The sequence below is a fragment of the Talpa occidentalis genome, unplaced genomic scaffold (assembly GCF_014898055.3).
Source record: "Talpa occidentalis isolate TD23 unplaced genomic scaffold, MPIMG_talOcc4v2.1, whole genome shotgun sequence".
Classification (NCBI taxonomy): Eukaryota; Metazoa; Chordata; class Mammalia; order Eulipotyphla; family Talpidae; genus Talpa; species Talpa occidentalis.
In genome coordinates, this window is record NW_026555331.1 from 31,255,052 (window position 1) to 31,277,094 (window position 22,043).

The 22,043-nt window shown below is 47.3% G+C and overlaps 1 protein-coding gene across 3 annotated transcripts in view; it reads right to left on the minus strand.

The window, feature by feature from the left end:
* Nucleotides 1–22,043, minus strand: part of VPS13B (vacuolar protein sorting 13 homolog B) — a 622,702-nt gene that overhangs the window by 2,439 nt on the left and 598,220 nt on the right. For all 3 annotated transcript variants that reach the window (XM_054692064.1, XM_054692063.1, XM_054692065.1), the window contains 6 exons: nt 20,214–21,019; nt 16,006–16,182; nt 13,912–14,082; nt 6,375–6,551; nt 4,286–4,388; nt 3,477–3,726 (listed from right to left, as the gene is read on the minus strand). In XM_054692064.1, the coding sequence (XP_054548039.1) occupies nt 3,477–3,726; nt 4,286–4,388; nt 6,375–6,551; nt 13,912–14,082; nt 16,006–16,182; nt 20,214–21,019 (1,684 nt within the window). The remainder of the gene's footprint in view (nt 1–3,476; nt 3,727–4,285; nt 4,389–6,374; nt 6,552–13,911; nt 14,083–16,005; nt 16,183–20,213; nt 21,020–22,043) is intronic.

The following is a 22,043-nucleotide window of genomic DNA, read 5'->3' on the forward strand; positions in this document are numbered from 1 at the left end:
AATTCATTGGCTTTGAGCAGCATTTGAACTGTAACATTTTCTGCTTTTATAAATACTAGAGTTTAAAGCCAGAGGGGAAGGGGAATCTGGACATAGGAAGGGGAGGATTTTTAAGTGAAAATGGGGAGGATGTAAAGTACATTTATGGTTCATAAAAGTCTGGCTCATCTTCAGTGGAACTTAAGAGAACAGATATACTACCTAAGTTCTTAAATGAGACTCTGAGAAAGCACCCATCAAAGGCAGTTGGAGTTATAAATTCTTCCCACCCTGAAAATCTGTAGCTACTATCTACTGTGTAGATCAAGTGTGTGGGAAGTCTGCAGTATAAGCCACTGGTCTGTGGGATTCAGGTAGCCACTGACCTTTCCGTGGGCTTTACTGACCAAATGTTGGCAAGACCACTGTGGAAGAACGGTAAGCATTTTAATGAGGGCTTTTTAGTTCTCTAATCATGCCAGGAATGTATATATATTTCTGTGTAGGGCACAGAAACAGCACAGCCAAGGGGTGCTGTAAAAGCTGCAGAAAGCCAGTGAGACGACAGAGATAGTAAAAGGGCTTGTCAGAAGCAAGCAGGGCATTGTTAAGAGTTTAGCTTTCATATTTTTAAGGTTGGGAAAGAGAATAAAGGCCCCCAAAGATTTACTGACAGATGAAAGCTCTGCACCACCAGGCAAAAGCCAGAGCTCTGATGATATCATTTGATGGGGTCAGAATTCAGCTGGGAAGCTTTGCATACACAGAGACTTAATTGCGCCTCCTGAACAGCAGCACAGGAAAACTATGTTGTGAAAGGAACCTGGCCAAGGAATAAATTGACCTTCTGACTCATTTTGAGCCTCTCATAAGGGATCTCAGTAGTGTGCCAGGCATATTAAGCAATTATTACCCTAAAAATGGTTGCATTTAACCAAGAAAAGCAAATGATTAAAAAAAACCCTGAACTTGGCCATATTTGAATATACTGAATGATGTCATTAACAAATTAATTCCTTCCAAATTTCAAAGGGACTGTGTTTTAACATCTAAAGCAAAAATCAGAAAAGCCATTTATATAAAGACGTTAAAATGCAGCTCTTAGTTTTCTCTGGAAGACAGTGGGTAGCCCTCCACCTGGTACACCTGCACCTGAGCTGCCTCTGAGCCTGGCATATGAGGAAACCTCACTGTAAGCACTGGGAGAACTGCCCCCTCCCGTTTTGAAAATACAGTGGACTACAGCTCGCTCAAGGGAGGACTTCCTGTCTCAAAAGAAGGGAGCATTTTCTTTTGTATCTTGGGTTGTACGTGGAGTCAGTGGGGAGTTTGGGACTGGACGCAGGGCTAATGGGGCAGTTATTTCTTTCTTCTTAAGGGTTGTGGGGAAAGCTAAAGTGGACTAGACATGGAGGAAGCAGAGCTTAAAGGCTGAAGGCATCCTGGATACCTCCTCTGTCCAGTGCCAGGTGCTGCTGTACAAGCTCCAGAGCTCCCTGCAGCACTCCTGCTCTGTCCTGTCACATCTGCCTGAACTGTTACCCTTCCTGTCCACACGCTTTTCCATCCCTGAACACAAGTAGGAAACCAGCGCCCCACACAGTGTCCAGAGCATCCGTGCTTCTACCCATAACTGTCTTCCCGTGACCTCAATTAGCCTCAGGGTGGTGACGCCAGGTAACAGTCTAACAACCTCCAGACAAACAGGTCTGTTCCCTTCTATGATAATTCTCCACACTCCCCTCCTCAAACAGAAAAGCGAAGGAGAAAAGGATCACATTTGAAGACAGTTTAACAATAAAAGATGAATCTTCAGTCTCAACAGTTTAAGATCTGAAATAGTTCCCAAGCAGCTAAGGAATAATGATGGCCATAGATAATCCCGAGTCTTGGAAGTTTCTCGTTAGAACCCAGGATTTAAAGATAATGATAACCACCCCCCTGCCAAATCCTGTATCCAGATCGCCACTGCTTTATTGTCAACTGGATCTGAAGATTTTGGCAGATTTAATGAAGTCAGCTTGGACATCTGACCTCTGTTTATTCCAGAAAGTCATCGACTTGAAGCAACAATGCAGTCCAGTGCCAAGCCCCTGCTTAAATCCTGACTGATTATGATCCAAGAAACCAGAGAGATCTCAGAGTTGCTGTGGTTGGCTGCCTTCCATCGACTCAGATCATTTTACCCAAACGGTGTGAGGGAGATGCAGGCTCCCATACTGGGAAGAAAAGAATGAATCGGGCAGGACCTGCTGGAGGCCGGTTTGCTGTCCTTTCCTAGGGCCACTTGAGCCCCCAGGGTAGGACTGGCAGGTTCCAGCCTGCCAATGACTCATTCCTGTCCTGCCACTAGGGAACAGGTGCCTGCTTCTGAGGTCACCTCTCAGGGCCTCATGGATCAGTAAGTGTGAGACAGGCAGAGACCGTTTTTCCCTGCAGGTAGGTTCACCTGCACATCCAAGGCTGGACTGCAGAAGTTGGGCCACTCGTTAGGGTTCACTGCTCATCCCCACCACCCAGAATGTTCTGCCTGAGCACCTGTTCCACATGTACTTATGTGGCCAGCAGCCAGCACGTCTTAGGAACTTTGTGTCTGGGGATCTGCAGTAGGAGCCTAAAGAGCACCTCGGGAGGTAACTTTGAGGTACGTATGAGATGGGGATCTGTCTCATGGGAAACAGCTATACAGAATACAGAGCAGGGGATGGGAGAAAGAGCTACAGATGATCCCCAACTTAGGGTGGTGTGACTTATTTTTTTGACTTTACAATAGTGCAAAAGCAATATACATTCAGTGGTACCAATATTTCAAAGTTTGATTTTTCTGGGCTAGTGATAGGTGGTACAATACTCTGTTGTGATACTCCAGTCTGAGCTGCAGCTCCCGGTCAGCTACACCACCACCAGGATAAAAACTCAACAGTAGTTGCCAGCGTTTTGAATTATGCTGTTTCCAGTTTACGACAATGAGTTCATCAGAATGTAATCCCGCAGTAAGTCAAGGAAGATCTGTATGCACAAAATTTGACTGCTAAAGTCTCAGGGATTGGGACTAGGGCAGACTAATGACACCTATGCCTTCTTTCACTCACGACACCCCTCCCTTCACTTGAGCTACCTGGGCCCAGCTTCGCTTTGTGAATAGCTGCACAGATTACTGCCTTGGGCTTGGCCCTTCATGCGCAGACCTGCTTGTATTGGGGGTCCACTGTCCCATCCTCTCCCGCACCCTCGCCCCATGAAGCCTTGTTCACTTCATGTGGTCTAGCCCCTGGTTTTGAGTCCATCTGGCCTGCTACTGGGCCATCCTGGGAAAGGCCTGAAGCGGGGGTATAGGGGGGCTTCCCAGTTACCATCTGCAATGTCCCCCTCACCTCCCACATGCTCCTCTGGCCCCTCTCCCGTTTCTAACAGCTATTCCAGCCTGGTACCAGCAGTTAGCCCATATTTTGACTTTGCTAGTAGCTAGCCCCCCTCACCAGTTTTCTGAAATATACCTCCACATCACAGGCCACTCTTGGCTGTTTGAGCTGCACGATGAGTAGGTTGTTCTGCTGGCTGTCCTGTGCACAGTCAATCTCCGTGACAGGGAAGGCCTGCTGCTGTGTGTCCTCGCTGACGCTCACCACGAAGAGTACTTCTGATGTCAACAGCAAGCACCCTTCATGCTCCTGGCCTGACCCTCTCACGAGAACCACATCCAGGGCCATGTGGACTTCTGGTCTGCCCAGAGACTGAAGCATTTTCCTGTTTCAAAGGAGAGAAGTTAGGTCAGGAGCCAGCTTTGAAAAGATGCTCACATACTAGTGCTCACTGTTTGTACTAAGGATTGGGGAACCTCCACGCAAAGCTCCCCAGTGGCAAAGGGCTCTCACCCTTCTGACTTAATTTTAGCTTACAATGTGACTGTCATTTTAATTCTCAAGTTGGTTCTGGTCAACAGAACCATGCTTTTCTGGGGACAAAGATATCCTTTGGTTCTGGTTAGCTCCGCTTCTTCCCATTAGGAATGTCACCCCCTATTAGAATGCCGGTTCAAAAAGAACCTCAGGCTCCCTCACAGGCAGCCTGGGCTTTTCTGCCAATGTGCTTCCTTTCCAGAGTGGCCTGCAGGGGATGGGGGAGTTCTGCTGCCAGCCCGGCTCTGGCCACAGCTGCCTTTCCTGGTTCTAGGCTGCCCGAGATGCTGAAAAGGGCTGCTCCTCCTGGGTGCCCCTGGAAACATGCTTGTCAGCTTGTGAGCAAGCCAGGCCCAGTTAACGTGCCATGCACATGAGCAGATGAGCGCGCATCTAGACCATTTTACCAGACGTATTTGACGTGGCTGTTTGGAGCCTGGTCGGCATGTAGATCACTTGGCTGATAGCGTTGTTTGGGAAGCTGAGAAAGTCCAGCTCCGTGTAAAATACCTGTGGTAAGAGAGAAAAGGCATTTTATTAGTTGTTTTCTGGAAAGCAGTTCCATGCTGCAACGATGTCACCTGCTCCGCGCCATCTGCAAAATGCTACAGATTCAAAATGATCTCACAGCTTTGGAAGCATGTCTGGACAGTCACTGAACACTGCGCTGCTCTGAGCCGCCCACGTCTCTCGGCACTCTGAAATAAGGTGCTGCGGTCTGACCACTGATGGGCAAGTGGAGGCATCGGCTCCTGGGAGCCACAGCTGGCACACCATTTATAATTTATGTGCTCAAAAAGTCAAAGACGGTGAGTTGACTTCCTTGCTTAGTATTAAATGCTTCTGTGTCTATGCTATGGCTGCTCAAATAATAAAAAAACACCACCACCAACAGAGATGCGCAGAAGGGCACGTGGTTCGCCTAGCTTCAGTATTCAAGTGATTTAATCCAGCTGTTAAACATGACTCCATATACATTTATGAGTGCTCTGGGGGCCCTTGCTTTATGACATGCTCCCCCCGGTGCCAGCCCCAAACGAGGGCACCAACAGCAGCCGTGCCGGCCTCCAAAGAGATTCTCCAGAACCAAAGATGGTCCAGCATGTGTGCTTTCTGAGGGCTTATAAATGTTTATAAATGAGGCACAGTCATTAGACTAAGAGTTAGTGGTTTGTAAAACCTTCAGTGCAGTAATAAAAGTTTTACAAGAATGATGGAAACCAACAAGGCCATGTGAAGCTCTATTCTGAGATGCTCTTACATAAGGGCGAGCTGCTCAGCCCCGGGAAAAGCACAGTGAGGGACAACGGCATTTTCAAAACCAAAGGAATTTATGAAGTATGAGTTTTTACCTCACGGGAATCTGCAGCCAAAGGAATACTGTTTTTGATTAATGTGTAAGCATTTGATAAGGGAGTGTTTAACTCTGTCCATTTATGAGTTGCAGCAATTCTTACTGTGCATCTCCCTGTGAGTGAAAATGTCATTTACAGAAGGAGGGAGAGACAGAAGGAGAGAGGGAGGCAGCGAGGGGGAGACGCAAGAGGAACGGGATCCTGTCTGGGTGGTCTCTTAAAGGAACCGCTGCGGACGGGGCGCCCCAGTGTGGCCTTCGTCCCCTACTTCCTTTCAGACGCTTTTGATGCCCTGTTTTGACCATCAGGTCTCCTGAGGCACAGGCTGCCTGCAGGGAAATGCACCCCACACACTGCCAGGACAGAGGCCGAGGCCGCGTGCTCACGTCTGACAAAGCGGGGGAGCCCGCCCATTGCCTGCGCTCCCGGCCAGACAGGCGCGCTCTGGGTAAAGATAACAATCCCCGTCACCTACTTCTGCTCACGTCACCCCGCTGTGCACATGCTTGTGTGGGGAGAGGCCCTGCACTCCACACCAGAGCAAACAGTGCCACGAGCCCAAGTTCTCCGCAACGGCCTGCCTGGGGACGGGTTTTCAGTTGCAGGTTGTGTGCCTTTGCCCGGAGAGGCAACCCAGACACCACGGTGGTGCGGAGTCTGCAGGTGAGACGGCGTCCAGGGCGAGGCTCCCTGGCTCTGTGCACACAGGCGCGCGGGCTCCTCGCTCGCTCTCTCCTCGAATGCATACACATTGTCCTTTAAAGATACCTGCCGGCTTTCTAACCTATCTGATCACGGGAAAAAGTAGCAATTCTATTCTCTGCTTCAATAGATGTCACACATTGCCCTCCATCTCCCACTGGTTACTTTTCATTGAAATTTATTCTAGTAAATGTACTGTAAGAAGATTCTGTGACAGACATACACTGATACTGATTTCTGGATCTAAATTTCATTGTAATTTACTGATATTATAATTCTATTCTTTGTGTAAATAAGCAGAAGGAGGTGAGAAAAGCTATTTAGAGGTCTAGCTAATTTTCACTCCTTTGTCACACGAAGGGCTGAGTAATTTCTGGAAACCCTTGCTATAAATGCAAATGAATCAGTGTGCTTACATTGGCCTGACAGGCTGACTCACCATAGCCCGTCTGTGACACCAGCTCAGCAGCTCCTCCAATGGGCTTTGTGAACACTCCCATGATTCCTTTCCCCACACCGGAGATGACGCCCTTGGCCTTGTATCCCGCTGAAGCCTGTGCCTCGGATGTTTTCTGGAAGTTTTGCATTGGCTGATCGACTATTCCAGCAATCGCCCCTGTAAAACAACAAAAGCCCCCAGTGAGTCCTGAGGCCGAAATCTTGAGAAAGTGAAAAATTTCAGCCTGGACAAAGTTTTATTTGGACTAAAAATGAAGCCCCACCCTTATTAAAAAGTTCTTTCCTATACATTTGTTTTCCAATTATCTAAGTACATCAGGGGCTGCTTAAGTCAGACATTTATCACCTTATCAAAACACAATGTCAGACTGGGTTTTGGTCCATCCCAGTCAGGGTCTGTGAAGTACAGGTCAGAATTCGATAAGCACTTCACGCACGTCTCTCCCGAAACCTGGCAACAGTTTGGGCAAGAGAGCTAATATTAAGGACAGTAAGCCTGCTGAGCCTCATACGTTTTCACTGAATCGGGAGGATAAAAAATGTGGGAGAAGACAACCCCTTTATTTGTTTCCCCTTTTAATAATCATAAGAGCAATTTATTCAATAATAATTTAGTGACAGTAATTGGTGATGTGGAGCTGTTGGCAGTAATTATTTCCAATACAGCTGATCTGCTTTGAGTGCCGTAGCTAATCTGTTTCTGTGCTGGAGACTGTGCTAAGAGCTTTACTTGTCTGAGATCGTTGATCCTCCTAATCCTACGAGTCAGGTAAAATTTTCATCCTCAGTTACTACATAAGGTCACTGAGGCACAGAGAGGTTAAGAAGTTTCCCAAAGGTCACACAGCTGTCCTGTACTTGAGCGTGGACTTGACTCTAGAGAGTGGAAGTCACCGCCTAGCTCTTAACCACCAAGCTATTCACTGATTCTGTTTCTAAAACGGATTTTTCCGGGCCTCCCTGGTGGTGCAAGGGGTTAAGACACAACCTATGAAGCTATCCACAGCTACTGCAGCACGAGTTTGATCCCCGGCCAGGGAGCAACCCACATGGCGCAGCAGACCTCTCCTGTCTCTCCTGCTGCTCCCCTCAGCAGTGTATTTCACTCAGTCTGCCTGTTCTGTTCCCCGCTCTGTCTCTGGTGAATCCCCACACCTCTGGCCTCTACCCAGTTCTTGTATGCATAAATAAATAAATCTTTAAAAAAAAAATAAAATGGATTCTTCCCTTTCACAGTTTTAGAAAAACCTCCTCACTTTGACTGAGATTTGGCTACTTCCTCTTCAATGTAAAATACTTAGGAATCCTGCTCTCACTAGTCTCTTCCTGGCTTTCCTGCGGGTTCCAAGGCCATACATTGAGCTGGAAGGAGAATCCCTTGGCTTCTGGCCTGTCCTCCCCACTCCTTTTACTTTGAGGGGCCAATGATGAGATCTAATAAAGGTCTCACCAGTCCTGATATTTTCCATTATGCAATAAGAGCAAAAAATCTCATAATTCTTGACAGAGTTCTCCATTTTCAACTCAAGACTGCTAAGATTAATGAAAATACAGTCCCCCTGGTAGAAATTTTAGTACACGTCAAATCCTGTTATTCCAAATGCCACTAATCAAAGTCTCATGGGTAATAGCAATTTCCAGGTCTCAGTTAATGACCTGCTAATTTCAAGCAATACTCTATTGAACAAAATCTACTCAAACAAAGGCCAGTTCCTTCAAATCAACCGTAAAGGGAACGTTCTTCCTGGATTCCACTCATTTAAGTTTATGTGTTGACAGATTAAGAATGACCTGAGGTGACAGGTTTGTTTCCCAGCCTAGACTAAAGCTTCCCAAACTCTTAAATGACGTGGAAGGTGGAGGAAACTGTTCACAGTGGGCCCTGGTTGCCTTGGCTATTGAGGGATCACTGTGTCGGCGGCACCCCCCAGACACCCGGTCCTGGCACTTGGGCAGAACGCTCACTGCCCTCCACCCATGAGGCCAGGAGGCAGAGGCGCTGCTGAGGGGAGACGGGGGACACCTAGGGTCTTTTCATCATCACAAAGCAGGTAGTTCAAAGTGAGGAGCGTCAAATCAAAGAATAAGCTTTTGTGAGTCTGTAATTCCACTGAAAGGTCTCCATGTTTAAAGGTAGAAAAACCAGAGCAAATAATTACCAATTTACCAATAAAGTATTGCTCATATTTCTGGTAGAAACGTCTTTTCTCGAGTGCAGCTTTCCATTAAGCTATTTTAAATTTCAACTAGTACAACTAAGTTGTGGGTGAGCGGTGACTTTCCTGAGCCCCCCCCCATTTCCCGTCAGTGGGCCAGGTCTGACCTGCCCAGGGAGCCCGCAGCTCTAGCTTCTATCTGCCTAAGTGCAAACAGGTACCACAGTGAAACTCCCCTTTGATCTGCTTTCTCCAGCCCCCCGCGGCAGTGAAGGCTCAGTTACTGGGGCTTTGACAGAGCAACTCTGTGGGCAGGCCCAAAAGTGGAAAGCCCCCCATGACAAGGTGTTAAGATTCTGAGAGGTAGAGAGAGAGCTGTCAGAGTGTACGCCCTTGCCCAGCACCTCGTCCTCGAGGGGGGAGCTTGGCCGTCACGCACACTGACGCCTCGCTGGTCACCAGGTGTGAGCTGTAGAGCAGCACGGCCGTGAGAGATGGGCAGCCATTTCACGGTGTCCGCAGCCCTGCCTGGAGCGGCAGCTTCTCTTAGGGCTTCAGAAGGCTCGCTAATAAGTGTAATCCAGCTAAATCCCACACCGGTAAATTATTTACTGTCATGTACTCAAACTCTGCTCTCAGGCTTTAAGCGGTGGAAACTGATCCCAAAACTTGTCTGCTGGCGTCAGGCCCATGGGTTGGGCGGCCACATGGAGCCGGCTGTGAGGTGATGAAATGAGGTAAGGAGGGAAGAGCAGCCACTGAGGGGCATTTCCAGACTCCCCGCCCATGTGCTGGGCAAGGCAGAAACTGGGAGGTGTTTCCTCTCCCCCCTTTGGTTGGAGGACTAGGGCTTTCTTTGTAAAGCAGGGGACTAAAAGGGCCCACCCTCACCTCTTCCTTGGTCTCCTCCCTACCCGTAGGCAGAAAATACTAGCTCACTGATTTGTGAAAGTTCCTGTCTGTGAGACTGTTTTGGTGCTACCCTTCCCACATTACAATTTTAATTGGGGCACTTACGAAACTCACAAAAACAGGAGCACTGGCTCAGCTGGGACACGATGCTACAGCCCGACTTTCCAGAGACGGGTGAGACCTACAGGACACAGCAGGTATTCCAGCTGGAGGCCTGCTTTCCACCTTGCCCAAGGTCACAAAATCCTGCATTATATGTCCAAGTGACATATTGATATAACAGTATAAACACACCCAGAGAGTTAAATATATAATAAATCCAGATTCTCTGCAAAAATATAACCACCTTCAAGAATGCATATTCAAAATACAAGCTCACACTCAGATACTATTTTGCAATGGGAGTGTCCTGGGTTCGCTCCACCTTAGTGGCTCGCTCAGTGTCTTCCAGGAGATACTTTCTGAATGTCTTTCTAAGGGGAGAAAAAACAAGGGATAAAGGGAGCTATTGTTTGACTAGAACAGATGAGCAAATGAGAAGGAAGCTCTTCTGCTATACCAGCCAGTTGGCTGCTGGTGGCACTGGAGGGGCTGCTCTTCCTCATGTACTACCCGGGAAACTGTCCTGACTCACCTGGTAGAGGCCAATCTTGTTGGGATTCCAAGCGGCATCCCAGAGTGACTGCGAAGACAGAGGGTACAGCTGCTGGGATACTGAACAATGCTTTCCAAGTCAGGCAGTAGCCCCCCAAAATTGGGGGGCCATGAGTCCTCCCTGGTGGCGCAAGGGGTTAAGACTCAGCACTATGAAGCTATTGCACAGCCATTGCAACACGAGTTCGATACCCGGCCAAGGAGGTGACCCACATGGCATGGCAGACCTCTCCTGTATCTCTTGCTGCTCCCCTCAGCAGTGTATTTCAGTCTGCCTGCCTGTTCTGCTCCCCACTCTGTCTCTGGTAACTCCTCTTACTCTCCATACCTCTGTCCTGTACCCCAGTTTTTGTATGCATAAATAAATCTTAAAAAAAAAATCAGGGTGCCAGGAAAACAAGCTCTGACACGGGCCTTTGGAGGTCCTAAAAGGGAAGTCATGCCTGGTGGGGACATGCAGTGTCACTGACACAGAGCTCACATCCTCTCAGCGCACACTCCAGGGTGAGGGTGTTGGGGAGTGGATCTGGGAAATGAGAGCAGGCCTGAGGTCAATTCTGAAGAGTTTCTCAAAAGTCATTTCTTTTTGAAATGAACTTAAAGAAAATTTCTTTCCCCCCCCTCCCCTTTCTGCCTGTGCTTTCAGAAAGCTATTGTGGAGATCATCCAAGAGCCTCAGTGGCATCTCTGCTGGTGGACATTTTTCCTTGCTGACCTGGAGTGATGTGACTGGGCATAGCAGCTACAGACACCCTCTGATTTTTCAAGAACCTCCTAACACTTCACAGTGTCCTCATGAGGGTGAAGCACAGTCAAGAAGGAAAACCAGACGAATAAACCTTTGGGGGAAATGTGTTTTTCCTACCCTGGAACTTTCAGTTGTTCAGTCTTGCCACATCCTGATTATTTCCAGACTTAGAACCCTCCAGGGCTAGGTGACATGTGGAAAGGCCCAGGTTCTTGTCCTGGCTGGAGGTCTGACCTGGACAAGTCACTTAACCTCACCCATGCCTAGCATTTGAAGATCAAATAAGATGATACATATGAAAGTGCTTTGTCAGTCCTGAAATGTTCTTTAAATATATTTTTACTAACTGGGTCATTAATGTTTCTGTTGTAAAGGAAGAAACTGAGCAACTAGCATTTTGATGCACCAAGCAAGGCTTTCTATTTCATAACAGCCCTCACTTCAATTCGGTACTTAATTACACATGGCAATTTTAAACACTGTATGGGGGTAGATTAATGGTGGCAATTTTATGTTTTTCCAGGTTAGGGGACTTGGTTAGTCTAATTCTTCTTCCTGTCACACATCAGGTAGTTCTAGGACCAAACATGGTAAAATGACCCAATATTTGTGTGGGATACAGAGAATTCTTCAACTCTCAGAAGGAAGAAAGGGTGGCTTGGGCCAGCTCTGAGATGCCCACAAGGAACAAGAATGTCTCCGGAGTCCTGAAATGAACACTGGGAGGGAAGCTCCTGGGGGCCAGGCCAGTGTCTGCAAGTGCCGTCAGAATAAACTGAGAGGGATTTATACCTGGAAATTACCAGAGCTGCAGAAAGACTCCACAAGCCCACTGCAGTCTCCACAAAGACTACACGATCCCTTTGCATGGATGAGGATGTATAAGACGCAATGACTACAGCAGAGACCAAAACTTTATGACTTTCTACCCTGGTTAATAGTAGGTGCTACGCCCCAAATGGCAACATCACAAAGGCAGACTCCTGGCTCCTCACATGCTGGTTTCTACCATGAGGCACAATGTTGGAATGGAGACGGCGCTGGGCATGCACTTCTGGAGGAAGAGAACAGAATAGTTGGGAGGGAAACAGCCACATGCCAGCCAGCTCAGGCTTCCTCTGCTGAGCACCAGAAGCTCCAAGAGCCTGCACAGAGGGAACGAAACTCTCAAGCCCAGAGATGTGCGTAAGCTCATAATTCTTAGTGTAAAGAGGTTCCATAGACCCCAAAAGATGATCTAAAGCCTCCCAGAAAACCTCACTGTCACCCTCCTGTGGTCACAGCACATTAACCATTAACCCACTGGATTAAAACTAAAGCATTTCCTGCCATTACTCAAATGTCTCTCTTTGCTGGAACACTCTTTGAAACCAGGCCCCTCTTAACTGTTCCTCTGCTACCATAATGCAGTAATAGTGGGTGTTGTTTACTGAACAGGGACCCTCTACCTGACCACCATTGCTTCCATGACTGGCACCACCCACTTCCAAAGAGAAACCAGCATCAGAGAAGATAAGAACTTGCCTGAGGTCACAAAGAAAGGATCTGGACACCCTAGCTGGGATCTGTGGGCTCCTGAGGAGTGTCTACCTCTCCCACAGGCCCTGCTTCTCACCGTTGCCCTTGGGCTGCTTCTGTACCCAGCAGTTCCACTTCAGGTCATGCGGCCTTGAAGTCTCCACACATTATCAAATGAGAGGGCCCCACATCATTGAATGTTAGGGCTGAAGCAATTTCTAGTAACTCATAGTGGACTTGTAACATCCTACTGCTTCCTGTCAGAGCCCCAGCTGGCTGCACTACAGCTCAGGGGTCATGTATAGAGCTGCAGACTGGAGAGAAGACAAACCCTTTCAAGCTCATCCTTCCCGACCTTTGCTCTCCCTGCTTTGGGTACTTTGATCTTTTCGGGACACACACTCCCTCAGATGCTTGCAGGCTTGCTGCCAAGCAATACAGTTTTAAATTCCTTTGCAAACAAATAAACAAAGATACCCTTGAAAATCTTGCTCTGCAAAACTTCAGTTCTGAAGTTTCCTTTTTATAGATTTTTCCAAAGCAACTTATTTTTCAAACATTTCTAACACTTGGAAATAGCCATAGCAATCTTCGCCTCTAACTGTATCATCTAGCTGCTCGACAAACGAGAATTGCTCTGAGTCAGGCTGAGAACCACTGTTAAAAAAAAAAGTCAGGCTAAGAATCACTGTTAAAAAAAAAAGGGGGAGGGCCTCCCTGGTGGCGCAGCGGTTGAGCGCTGGGTTGCGAAGCTGCCCGCGGCCTCTGCGGCGCTGGTTCGATCCCCGGCTGCTCCCCGGCCACCGGAGGAGGGTCCCACATGGCGCCAGACCTCTTCTGCCGCCCGCTGCTCCCCTCAGCAGTGTACTTCGGTCCTTCTGCCTGCTCTGCTCCCCGCTCTGGCTCTGGTGAATTCTCTTACCCTCCCGCGCTTCTGACTGTATCCAGTGCATGTATAAAAAAAACAAAAACAAAAAAAAAACAAAAAAAAAAAAACCAAACAAACAAATAAATAAATAAACATGCCTCTATTAAAAAAAAAAAAAAAAAAGGGGGAAGAGAGGGCTCCTCACTGAAGTTTACATGACATTTGTATGTTGCTCAAGTGCTTCTTGAAAAAAGCAGCTGCAATGTCGGTGCTAGTGAAGGAGGGTGCTTCCGAAGCCTTGTCTCTCGCCCTTTTTAACCAGCAAACAGCTACATGCTGTGGTGCTGACTCCCCACCAACACCCCTGAACAAATGCTGAGGTCAGAGATCTGCCTCACACTAGAGGCAACGGGAGGCAGAGCACAGTCCTGTGATGGCCCCTGTTGTCATCGTTCAATGGCCCAGAAAAGGGCGTCCGTGCCAGTGCCTCACAGACTCAAGGTAGGAACCAGAGCGAGGACCTGTCCTCTGAGCCTCAGCTCTGTGAGCAGGAAGGAGGTAACTTCACCACCACTCCCAGTCCCGGAAGCCTGTGAGTGCCGTGACTGGCCTGTGGGACCAGACAACAGATGTGAGCACACAGGCTGCCACAGCTCCTTACCAAGCAGACTGATGCCCAGCCGGGACAGGCCCTGTCGGAGCCCCTCGCCCAGGCTCTCGGGGAGCTGCCGCCGCCACTCCTCCTGCCGATTGTAGTGCTCCTCGTCCAGGGAGAGCCGGTCCATGTTCCGGGCCAGGCTGGTGGCCAGGTTAGTGATGGACGTGAGGGTACCTGAGGGCACAAGAGCATGAGGGTTGGCCTCCTTGTCACATTCATTTGGATCCCACTGAAGTGGTCCCGAAAGGCTTGTGGGGGTGGGGAGGGGACAGTGAAAGCACATCTGTGCCTCCTGGACACGCTCAGGTGGCACGTGATGGTGGCTTGCTCTCGGAAAGTTGAATCAACAGCCTGAAAGAACTCAGGTGAAGATTAATACTTGCTGATGAGGGTGACAACACTTCACTGAAGGGATGGGGTAAGAATCTCTTTCACCAGAAAAATGTCTGGTGTTTCGTTTGAAACTGTCACTGCTATCATGTGATTGCCGAGGGCTGGCTAACAGTTCTGAAGTCTTTGCTGAAGTCCAGTGTTGAAGGTTAAAATCTGCTTGCTCTAATTTTAAACATTATGTTGCTGAATTTGTAAAGAAATGTTTCCATATAGGGAATACAATTTATTCCCTCTTTATTCAGTCACAGTAAAGGGCATTCTGAGGAAATAACTTTTGTACCAGAGAATATGTGCAGTTTTGATATTCAGGATGTTGGCTGAAAAAGGTGAGGACAATAAAAGGAGCAAATCACATGGAAGTCATGATTCTGCCTGGTTTTCCTAAGAAAGGGTATTTCAGTGTCTTGCTCAAAATTGTCATGATCCCCACTAAAAAGTCTGCATAGATTTGAATGAGCAAATCTGAACGACATCAACGGAAGGATTCCGTTATTGGATGTCTAATTTCAAGAAAAATGGAAAAGCTTGTGTTGGTGTCTGCATCTTCACCGGCAACCTGAAAAGAAAAAAAACCGTGCGCTCACAAACATCCATGTACCACCAAACCAGACATTTTGCAAAGAGGAGGAAAGCACAAGTGTAAAAAACATTCTGTGAGTCAGTATGCTAAAATTACCACTGGAGTCCAATTTAGCAGGTGTTGGTTATCTTAGTTTAAAATAAAAACAACAGAGCCACAAGGATTTCAGTGTCAAGAGTGAGAAATCCACCAGTGACTCATCTGTGAGATCCGGCCTCTCGCTCACAGGCCTCCGGGATGACAGGGGCCGGGGCGTGGTCCCGTCATTGTCCATGGAATTTGGTTTATTGCTCTTGCTGTTCTCTTGCCAGCCCTCCTCTATGGATGGTATGTTCTCAGATTTCAAGCTCAAGTCTTCTTTAGAGGCCTTCTAGAGACTTCTATAACCTGCCCACTCATAACAGCATTACAGCTCTGTTGACAGTAAAAAAAAGCCTTTTATGGGGGAGAAGCCCTTTGCTCTGTTTTCCCTGCCTCCTGCTGAGAAGAAAAGGGAACTCAGATGGGCCTTGTTAGTTCCTGATCACTGCCAACCTGACCAAAATTATCGTCAGGCAAACACACGGATAAAACGGAAACATTCTCCTTGTGGGCAGCAGTTTGGCTTCCGTGCCCGGTGACTTATCTGGGCCACAAGATGGCACTGTTTACGTGGCGTGCTAGAGGCAACTTGGCTGTTTCACCTCCAAGTTGGCCGGCTTGTCAAAATGTATCCATATCCTTACAAAAGTTATGACAACTGTATCTACATTAAAAAAATATGATGAGGCAACACCGTGTAGGATTTCTGATGTTTAGCAGAAGTCCTGAACACCTTTAATATTTCTGTATTTATCGCATGGAATAACAGTTGAGCCAATCCTTCTTTTCCCAATGGGAGGTTTAAAATTCTGAAGTTTCTGAAACATTTTCACATACTACAGGCAAGTAATGATCTGTTTTAAACATGACACATTATATACGAGCTTTGTTACAAATCCAACATTTCATTGCAAGCGAACAAGCCAAACCAAGCTGGAGGCCAACTTAATGCATTTAAAACTTTGACACGTTCTTTAAAAATAAGAAATAAGACCAGGGAGGAATGAAAATAAGGCATTATTACAAGGAACCAAAATAGCTACCTTTGGAAATGTGCTTTACAAATGATGTCGTCCCTCTGGAAACTCCGCTCACAAAGGCTCCTGGGCCGCGGGTCAGCCCCTCATACGGAAGCCTGAAGAAGTCGGCGATGCCATTTCCGATGCTTCGCACCAGACTCACAGGGCTGCCGAGGATCTCCAGAGAGCCAACCACCCAGCCTGTGAGGGACCAAAGGGAAAAGGTTACTGAAACCGTATATACTGCGCTTTCGACACAATGGGGAAAAGTGACCCATTTTCCCTGCAATCCGTTTTTCACACAAGAATTGAGAAAGCTTTTTTGGAGCAAAACATGGGAAATAACTCATTCACTGTGAATTCATAAATGGCAAACTTTCATACTTTATAAATCAAAGGGACCCTTTTGGCGGCCTCACAAACAGCTTTACTATGACTTCCCTGCTCGCGCCTCCTGCATTCCTGCTAAAAGGGACCTGTGTGCGGGGACGGCGCTTGCACGCGCCCGGGGAGCGCAGGCTCCTAGGCTGCAGGTGTTGGCCGCCTGGGAACTTGTCCTGAAAACCTCCACAGGGTACGAGGATGAGGAGGACACGTCTGATAAGGGGAGGAGACCAGATGCTAAATGGGGTGTTGCAAAGAGGATGCAAAGTTCTGACAAGGATGGAAGACTTATTTTTAATCTTTCTCAATCCTACCAAGCTGAGTGCTTCCCTTTGGAGCGGAGCTGGAGCCAGACAAATGCCTCCCCCTTCAGCCCCAGCTTCAGTTGTGTAAACATGTGACATGGACATACTGATTAGGTTAGCGAGAGGGGAGTGTTCCCTGTGAAGGTCCCTGGAGGGGAGCTTAGGGTCTGGTTTCCTATTTGAGCTGGAGCTTGCCAGGAGCTGGCTGCTCAGTGGCCTGATTGCCGTGTGCATCGCCTCGTGGGAACGTGGCCGTGGTGTCGACTCCGGCAGAGGCTTCTGTTCGTCATCCTCCCTCTGCTGGGGGCTTGGGGCTCTCAGCACAGCAGAATGGAAGTCCAGGCAAGGATGCAGGGCTAAGGAGAGGAGGACTCAGAACAGGAGGACACTTCCTTCAGGAACTCACTGACTTCCCCAGCCGGGGCTGAGAGCACTCTAACAGGCAGGCTGTGGGGACAGGACTCAGGTAGGTTCTTGGAGGACAGGCTTGGGACAGAGATGCCCACAATAGGCACTGATCCCAGAGTGCTCAAGGGTTCCAGGCCCAATCCACAGAGAGGGGCGTTCTTAAATTTGGAGCCCATTTCTCTTCTCTGGAGCATTGATATGATAGCACTAGGGATGGAGTTAGAAGAGAGAATACTTTTCAGAAGCTATAAATGAAAAATAGGAGGGTCTATGGGCATCAGGCATCAGAATAATTTAATTCTTGCAGCAACTATATAAGTAAGAGGTACTATTACCTTCCTTCAAATAAATTCAAGTTAGCTCTGACAGAGCCTCTCTGGAGTCAAAGACTGTCCTAGACATAGGGGACAGAGGTGGATCTGGAGGATGTGGACTGAACATGGTGTCATCCTGTCTCCACTCTATTGCAGGCAGGATGGGAAAGGAGGAGACTGGCTCAGAGATGAAGTCAATCGTTTAGTCTCTCTCCCTGGTCAGACAGGAGGGCTGGGTTTGCAACTTAGGTCTACCTGATTCCAAAGCCCACCCACAATCTTGGTAAGAGCTCAGGCTGCAATGAGTAGGCAGGTGTCCTGGAAGGGTGTGGAATATTCTTTTGGGGGACCCTCTCTGGAGGTAAAGAAAAACTTGAAATATTTATTAAGGTTCACCAGGACGCAGAAGGTTGGTCTAGAAACATCTCTACAAAGACTCCACATGAAGACAGGAGAGAGTGCTATTACCAAAGAAAGACCATTCACAATGGGTGCCTTCAGCCAACAGAGCGGGGCAGTGTGAGCAGACATCACCTGTCTCACCTGTCTCGCCATTTGTTGTCGCCCCCACCCCTGATCTCCCCTCCCCCCTCCCCCGAGTCAAAGGTACGTGGGGACTTCTGGATTAGGACCACTACCTGATGGGGAGACTGTGTGTGGCCCAGAGTGACACACTGTTTGTGTCACTTTTTAGTGACACGTGAGTTGGGCCAGATAAAGGGCCCAAAGTGTCTGAGAGCACGCCCTTATTTTCCTCCAAAAGCAACTACACCCTTTGCTTACTTCTATGGAAATTTTGTTGAAAAAGGGTGTTTGCCTGGTTTCTCCTCAAACTAAAACTTGAGGCTAGAAAGGGACATGAGGAAATTACAGAGCCCACAGATTCCTTCCTTCATTTCTAACTGCTTTACTTTTTTTTTTTTTTTTTGTAAACAAAACTTCTTCATGATGACTCCACAAGTTTCCCTAGAAATAATGTCAAGGTACTTCCACCACAGCAGTCAGAACTTTCTGATCAGATCCAGTGGGTGAGTCCTGAGCTCTGAGAGAGGCAGACAGCCCCCACTCTCTCAGGTCAACCCTCTCCCTTGCTCTATACAAATGTTGGGATATCCTCCTGAGGACTTTTCTACCCAGGGGCTGGTAACTTCCTACCATTTCCCCATCTCTAACTCTTCCTATCTCTGTTAGCCCTCAAGATAATCTTCACACTGTCCACAGGTTTAGGAGGCCAATGCCTTATCCATTAGGCCACTGGGGCTTCTGTCCACAGGTTTTTAGTAACAGAGTTCCAACAAGCTCTAAAAACTTGGCCCTCTAGCTTAGAATTTTCATGTCTCAGCATATAATGAGGTTAGGACAACAACTTAGAGAATTTTTAGGTGGATTACAAAAAAAAAAAATCCAAACAGAATGTTCTTGTGAAAGCTCATTAAAAATATAAAACAGAACAAAGAGAGAGATCATTTTTAGCACACAGGCTGCAAGAGACATGATTCCTTGCTGCCCAGTTAGTTTCTCTGCCAGCTCATTACACACATGGGTACTCCTCACACCTCAGCATTTTGTGGTGACCGGATGGGAGGCTTACTCCGTCTCAGGCCCCAGATCAGAGTTCAGAAATCCCCATGCCTGCTTCTCATGTTAAAAGCAAAAAATTGCCCAAAAGGATAAGTTTCTGGAATTGTTTATAAATATACCCGCCTATTAAATGTGAAATGTTAACTGCTTATTTTTAAATGATTTCTTATTTTCTTCACTGTTGTGCAAGCCATTAAAACAACAGTTCCGGTAGGGACCTCCCTAATCTTGTCATATTCAGTTAAGAGTTTTGGATTGTCTGTCTGATTACAGAGAAAATGTAATCTTACCAGTATGGCAACAAGATGGGTCATTTACAGCTACGTTGCTAATCTTACATGGGAATGCATTCACCAAGCAGTGTTGCCAAGGCTCCCTCCTTTGTTACCTTCCAAAAGTGTGACTTCCACGTTCTTTACCAGAATGGACCCATTAGACCAACTCTGGCTGGTGTCCCTTGACTGAATTCATGGGAACATGAGGAGCCAGATTATCAAACTGAAACCACATCAGAAGGAATTTAGGTGGGGAATTCGTGCTTTGGTGTCAATTACTCTATAGGATCTGAGACCACTCAGTCTCCAACACTCCCATACAACATTTTGTACACATATTCAAACCACCCCGAGGACATTTCCAGCTCAGATCTGTGGAGACAGCCTTCTCTCTGCAATCTGTCCAGGCACACAGGTTCACACTGTGTAGGTCGAAGGCTCCCAGCAGACAGATCCTCTGAATTTCTCACCTAAGCCATTCGTGGCTTGGAATGAAGCAAGCTAACAACCCAGAACTGAATTTCTTGTAAGCCCAAGAGCTGAGGACCTGGCCTGGTTTTCCTGGCTGCTCTAGTGTGCAAATATAGAGCCTCGAACCTGTAAGGAGCCAAAAAAGTGTTTGCTAAATTGAATTAAAATTCCAAGTAAATGTAACAGCTACTATTGCTCAAGTGTCTTTTAAGTGAAGTGCTCAGCAAAATTCAGGGTACTTTGCACACTTTCATTGTATCCTCTCAAAATTCTTAAGTTGTTTTACGGCAGGGCAAACTGAGACTTGAAGAAGGCTCAATAACTTGCCCAAGGCTTATAGCTGCTGTGGCAGAGTCTGGATTGAAACCCAGTGCTGACTTAACTGCAAAGCCTGCATCCTGCTTCCCTGTTTTGAAGCTGATAAAGCAAGACATGAAGCACTTGCTTTTTGCGTGGGGGCTGGCTCATCACAGACCCTCAGCTTGGGTTCTTACCTGCCCTGAAAAGAGCTCCAGCGGCGTAGTGCATGGCCAGGGCGTGGACGAGCTGCCTGGCTGTGGTGAAGATGGGGCCTCTTTCAAACACAGAGAAGGAGAGTGGAGTGTGATCAGACGCGATGTAGAGCTTGAGGGAAGCATGGATGCTGACGAGGAGATTTACTGGCTGTATCACTAGCTTCCTGAGCTTCACGGGATTTGCCAAGGCCCTCGCGTGCTGTCTGACCTGCAAGGGCAATGCTGCCTCAGCACCTGAGAATATCGTGGGATGACAGGCCAGCCTGCTGTTAGGAAGATAGGTGTCAAACAAAGTTTTGATGTAGTATACAAACGTATCTTCCACATATAACCGGCCAGGTTTCAACTCAAAACTGAACTCGTTAATATCAAATGAGAAGTTCTTGCTCTCAGTTAAGGTGAGGCAAAGTTTGATAAAACAATTTTCCTTGTATTTTTCCAAATCTTTGCTGGATACCAGGAGACTCTGCATTTTGGAGCAGTGAGAAGGTTCTGTTTTTTCTCCCTGGCAGACCAAGACGGCAAAGTGGAAATTGGACTTGTTGTACAGCTGGTTGTCCAACTGCAGGTCCCCACAGCAGAGCTCCGCACAGTAAAGCTGCAGGCGCGCTGGGGCGGCCTCGTCCCCGGGGAGGGGACCAGCCACTGGGGCCATTTGGAGAAAAACATTGTCCAGTGTGAATCTCAGAAGTTCAGAGGATGCTTTATGGTTGGTGAGGTCATCAAACACTGCCAGGCTCAGCTGAGTGACGGACATTTTAAATGTCACAATCTTCTCCAGAGTTCTGGAGGAGAAAGGGAAAAGAACATTAGTCTCCCCGGCTTTTGTTTTCTTTCTTTTTAAACGATATTGCCTTATTAAACACCTCCTGATGGCCCATCAGATTCTCATAAGAAACAAATAAGAACTCAAGTTGCAGTACATTGTGTCTGGACAGAGCTGGTCACACTCCAACAGTCTTGGGAAATGTTCCCAACGGGACTATTACAAGTTCTTGTCATGTTTCTGTAAGTGTTCCCCTTATCAACACCAGATTTTTACTTGAAAATCTCGATAAGTCTTTGTGCATTAATTCTCCACCATGATTATAACAAGGCAGAAAGATAAAGCATAATAATTAAGACTTCTTAAATTAAAAGAGTAAAGCAAGCTGAAGAAAACTTAGCATCACTTCTCTCCACAACTGTCCATCTAGCGGCATCTCGGCCAACGTGCCCCCATCGTATCTAGAGCTAAACTGTCCACACCCCCTTATCGACGAACCCTGTTAATATGTGCCAAATCACTCTGCTATCACCTCCTCAGAGTCATCACTCCAGCAATTCGCCCCTCTTATATCATCACATTTACCTCATTATACTTGATCTTAGCCAAAAGGCCGAGAAGCGATACATTTTCCTCATTAATAGCAGCACATAAACATGCTGCTATTTCTCCTACCTTAAAAAAAATCTCTTGTGTAACTCCACTTTTTCTGCTAGTTACCACTCATTTTTTCTGATCTGTACATAAAAACTCCAAAGCATTTTCTGTACACGCTGTCTGCTATTCCTCTCCTTCCTTCCATTCTCTTTCAACCTTACTCTAAAGAGGCTTCTGCCCTTCTCCAGTCTACCGAAGCAACTGTTGAAGGCTACCAGTGACTTCTGTGCGGCTGAATCAGTTTGTGGTGCACTCAACCTACATTGGCATTTGACTTTGTCTGTAACCCCCTCCTCTTGGAAACACTTTCTTTATGTCTTCTACTCTTGATTCTTTTATTTCATGGTTGCTCATTCTCATAATCTACGTGGCTCTTCTTCCAGACC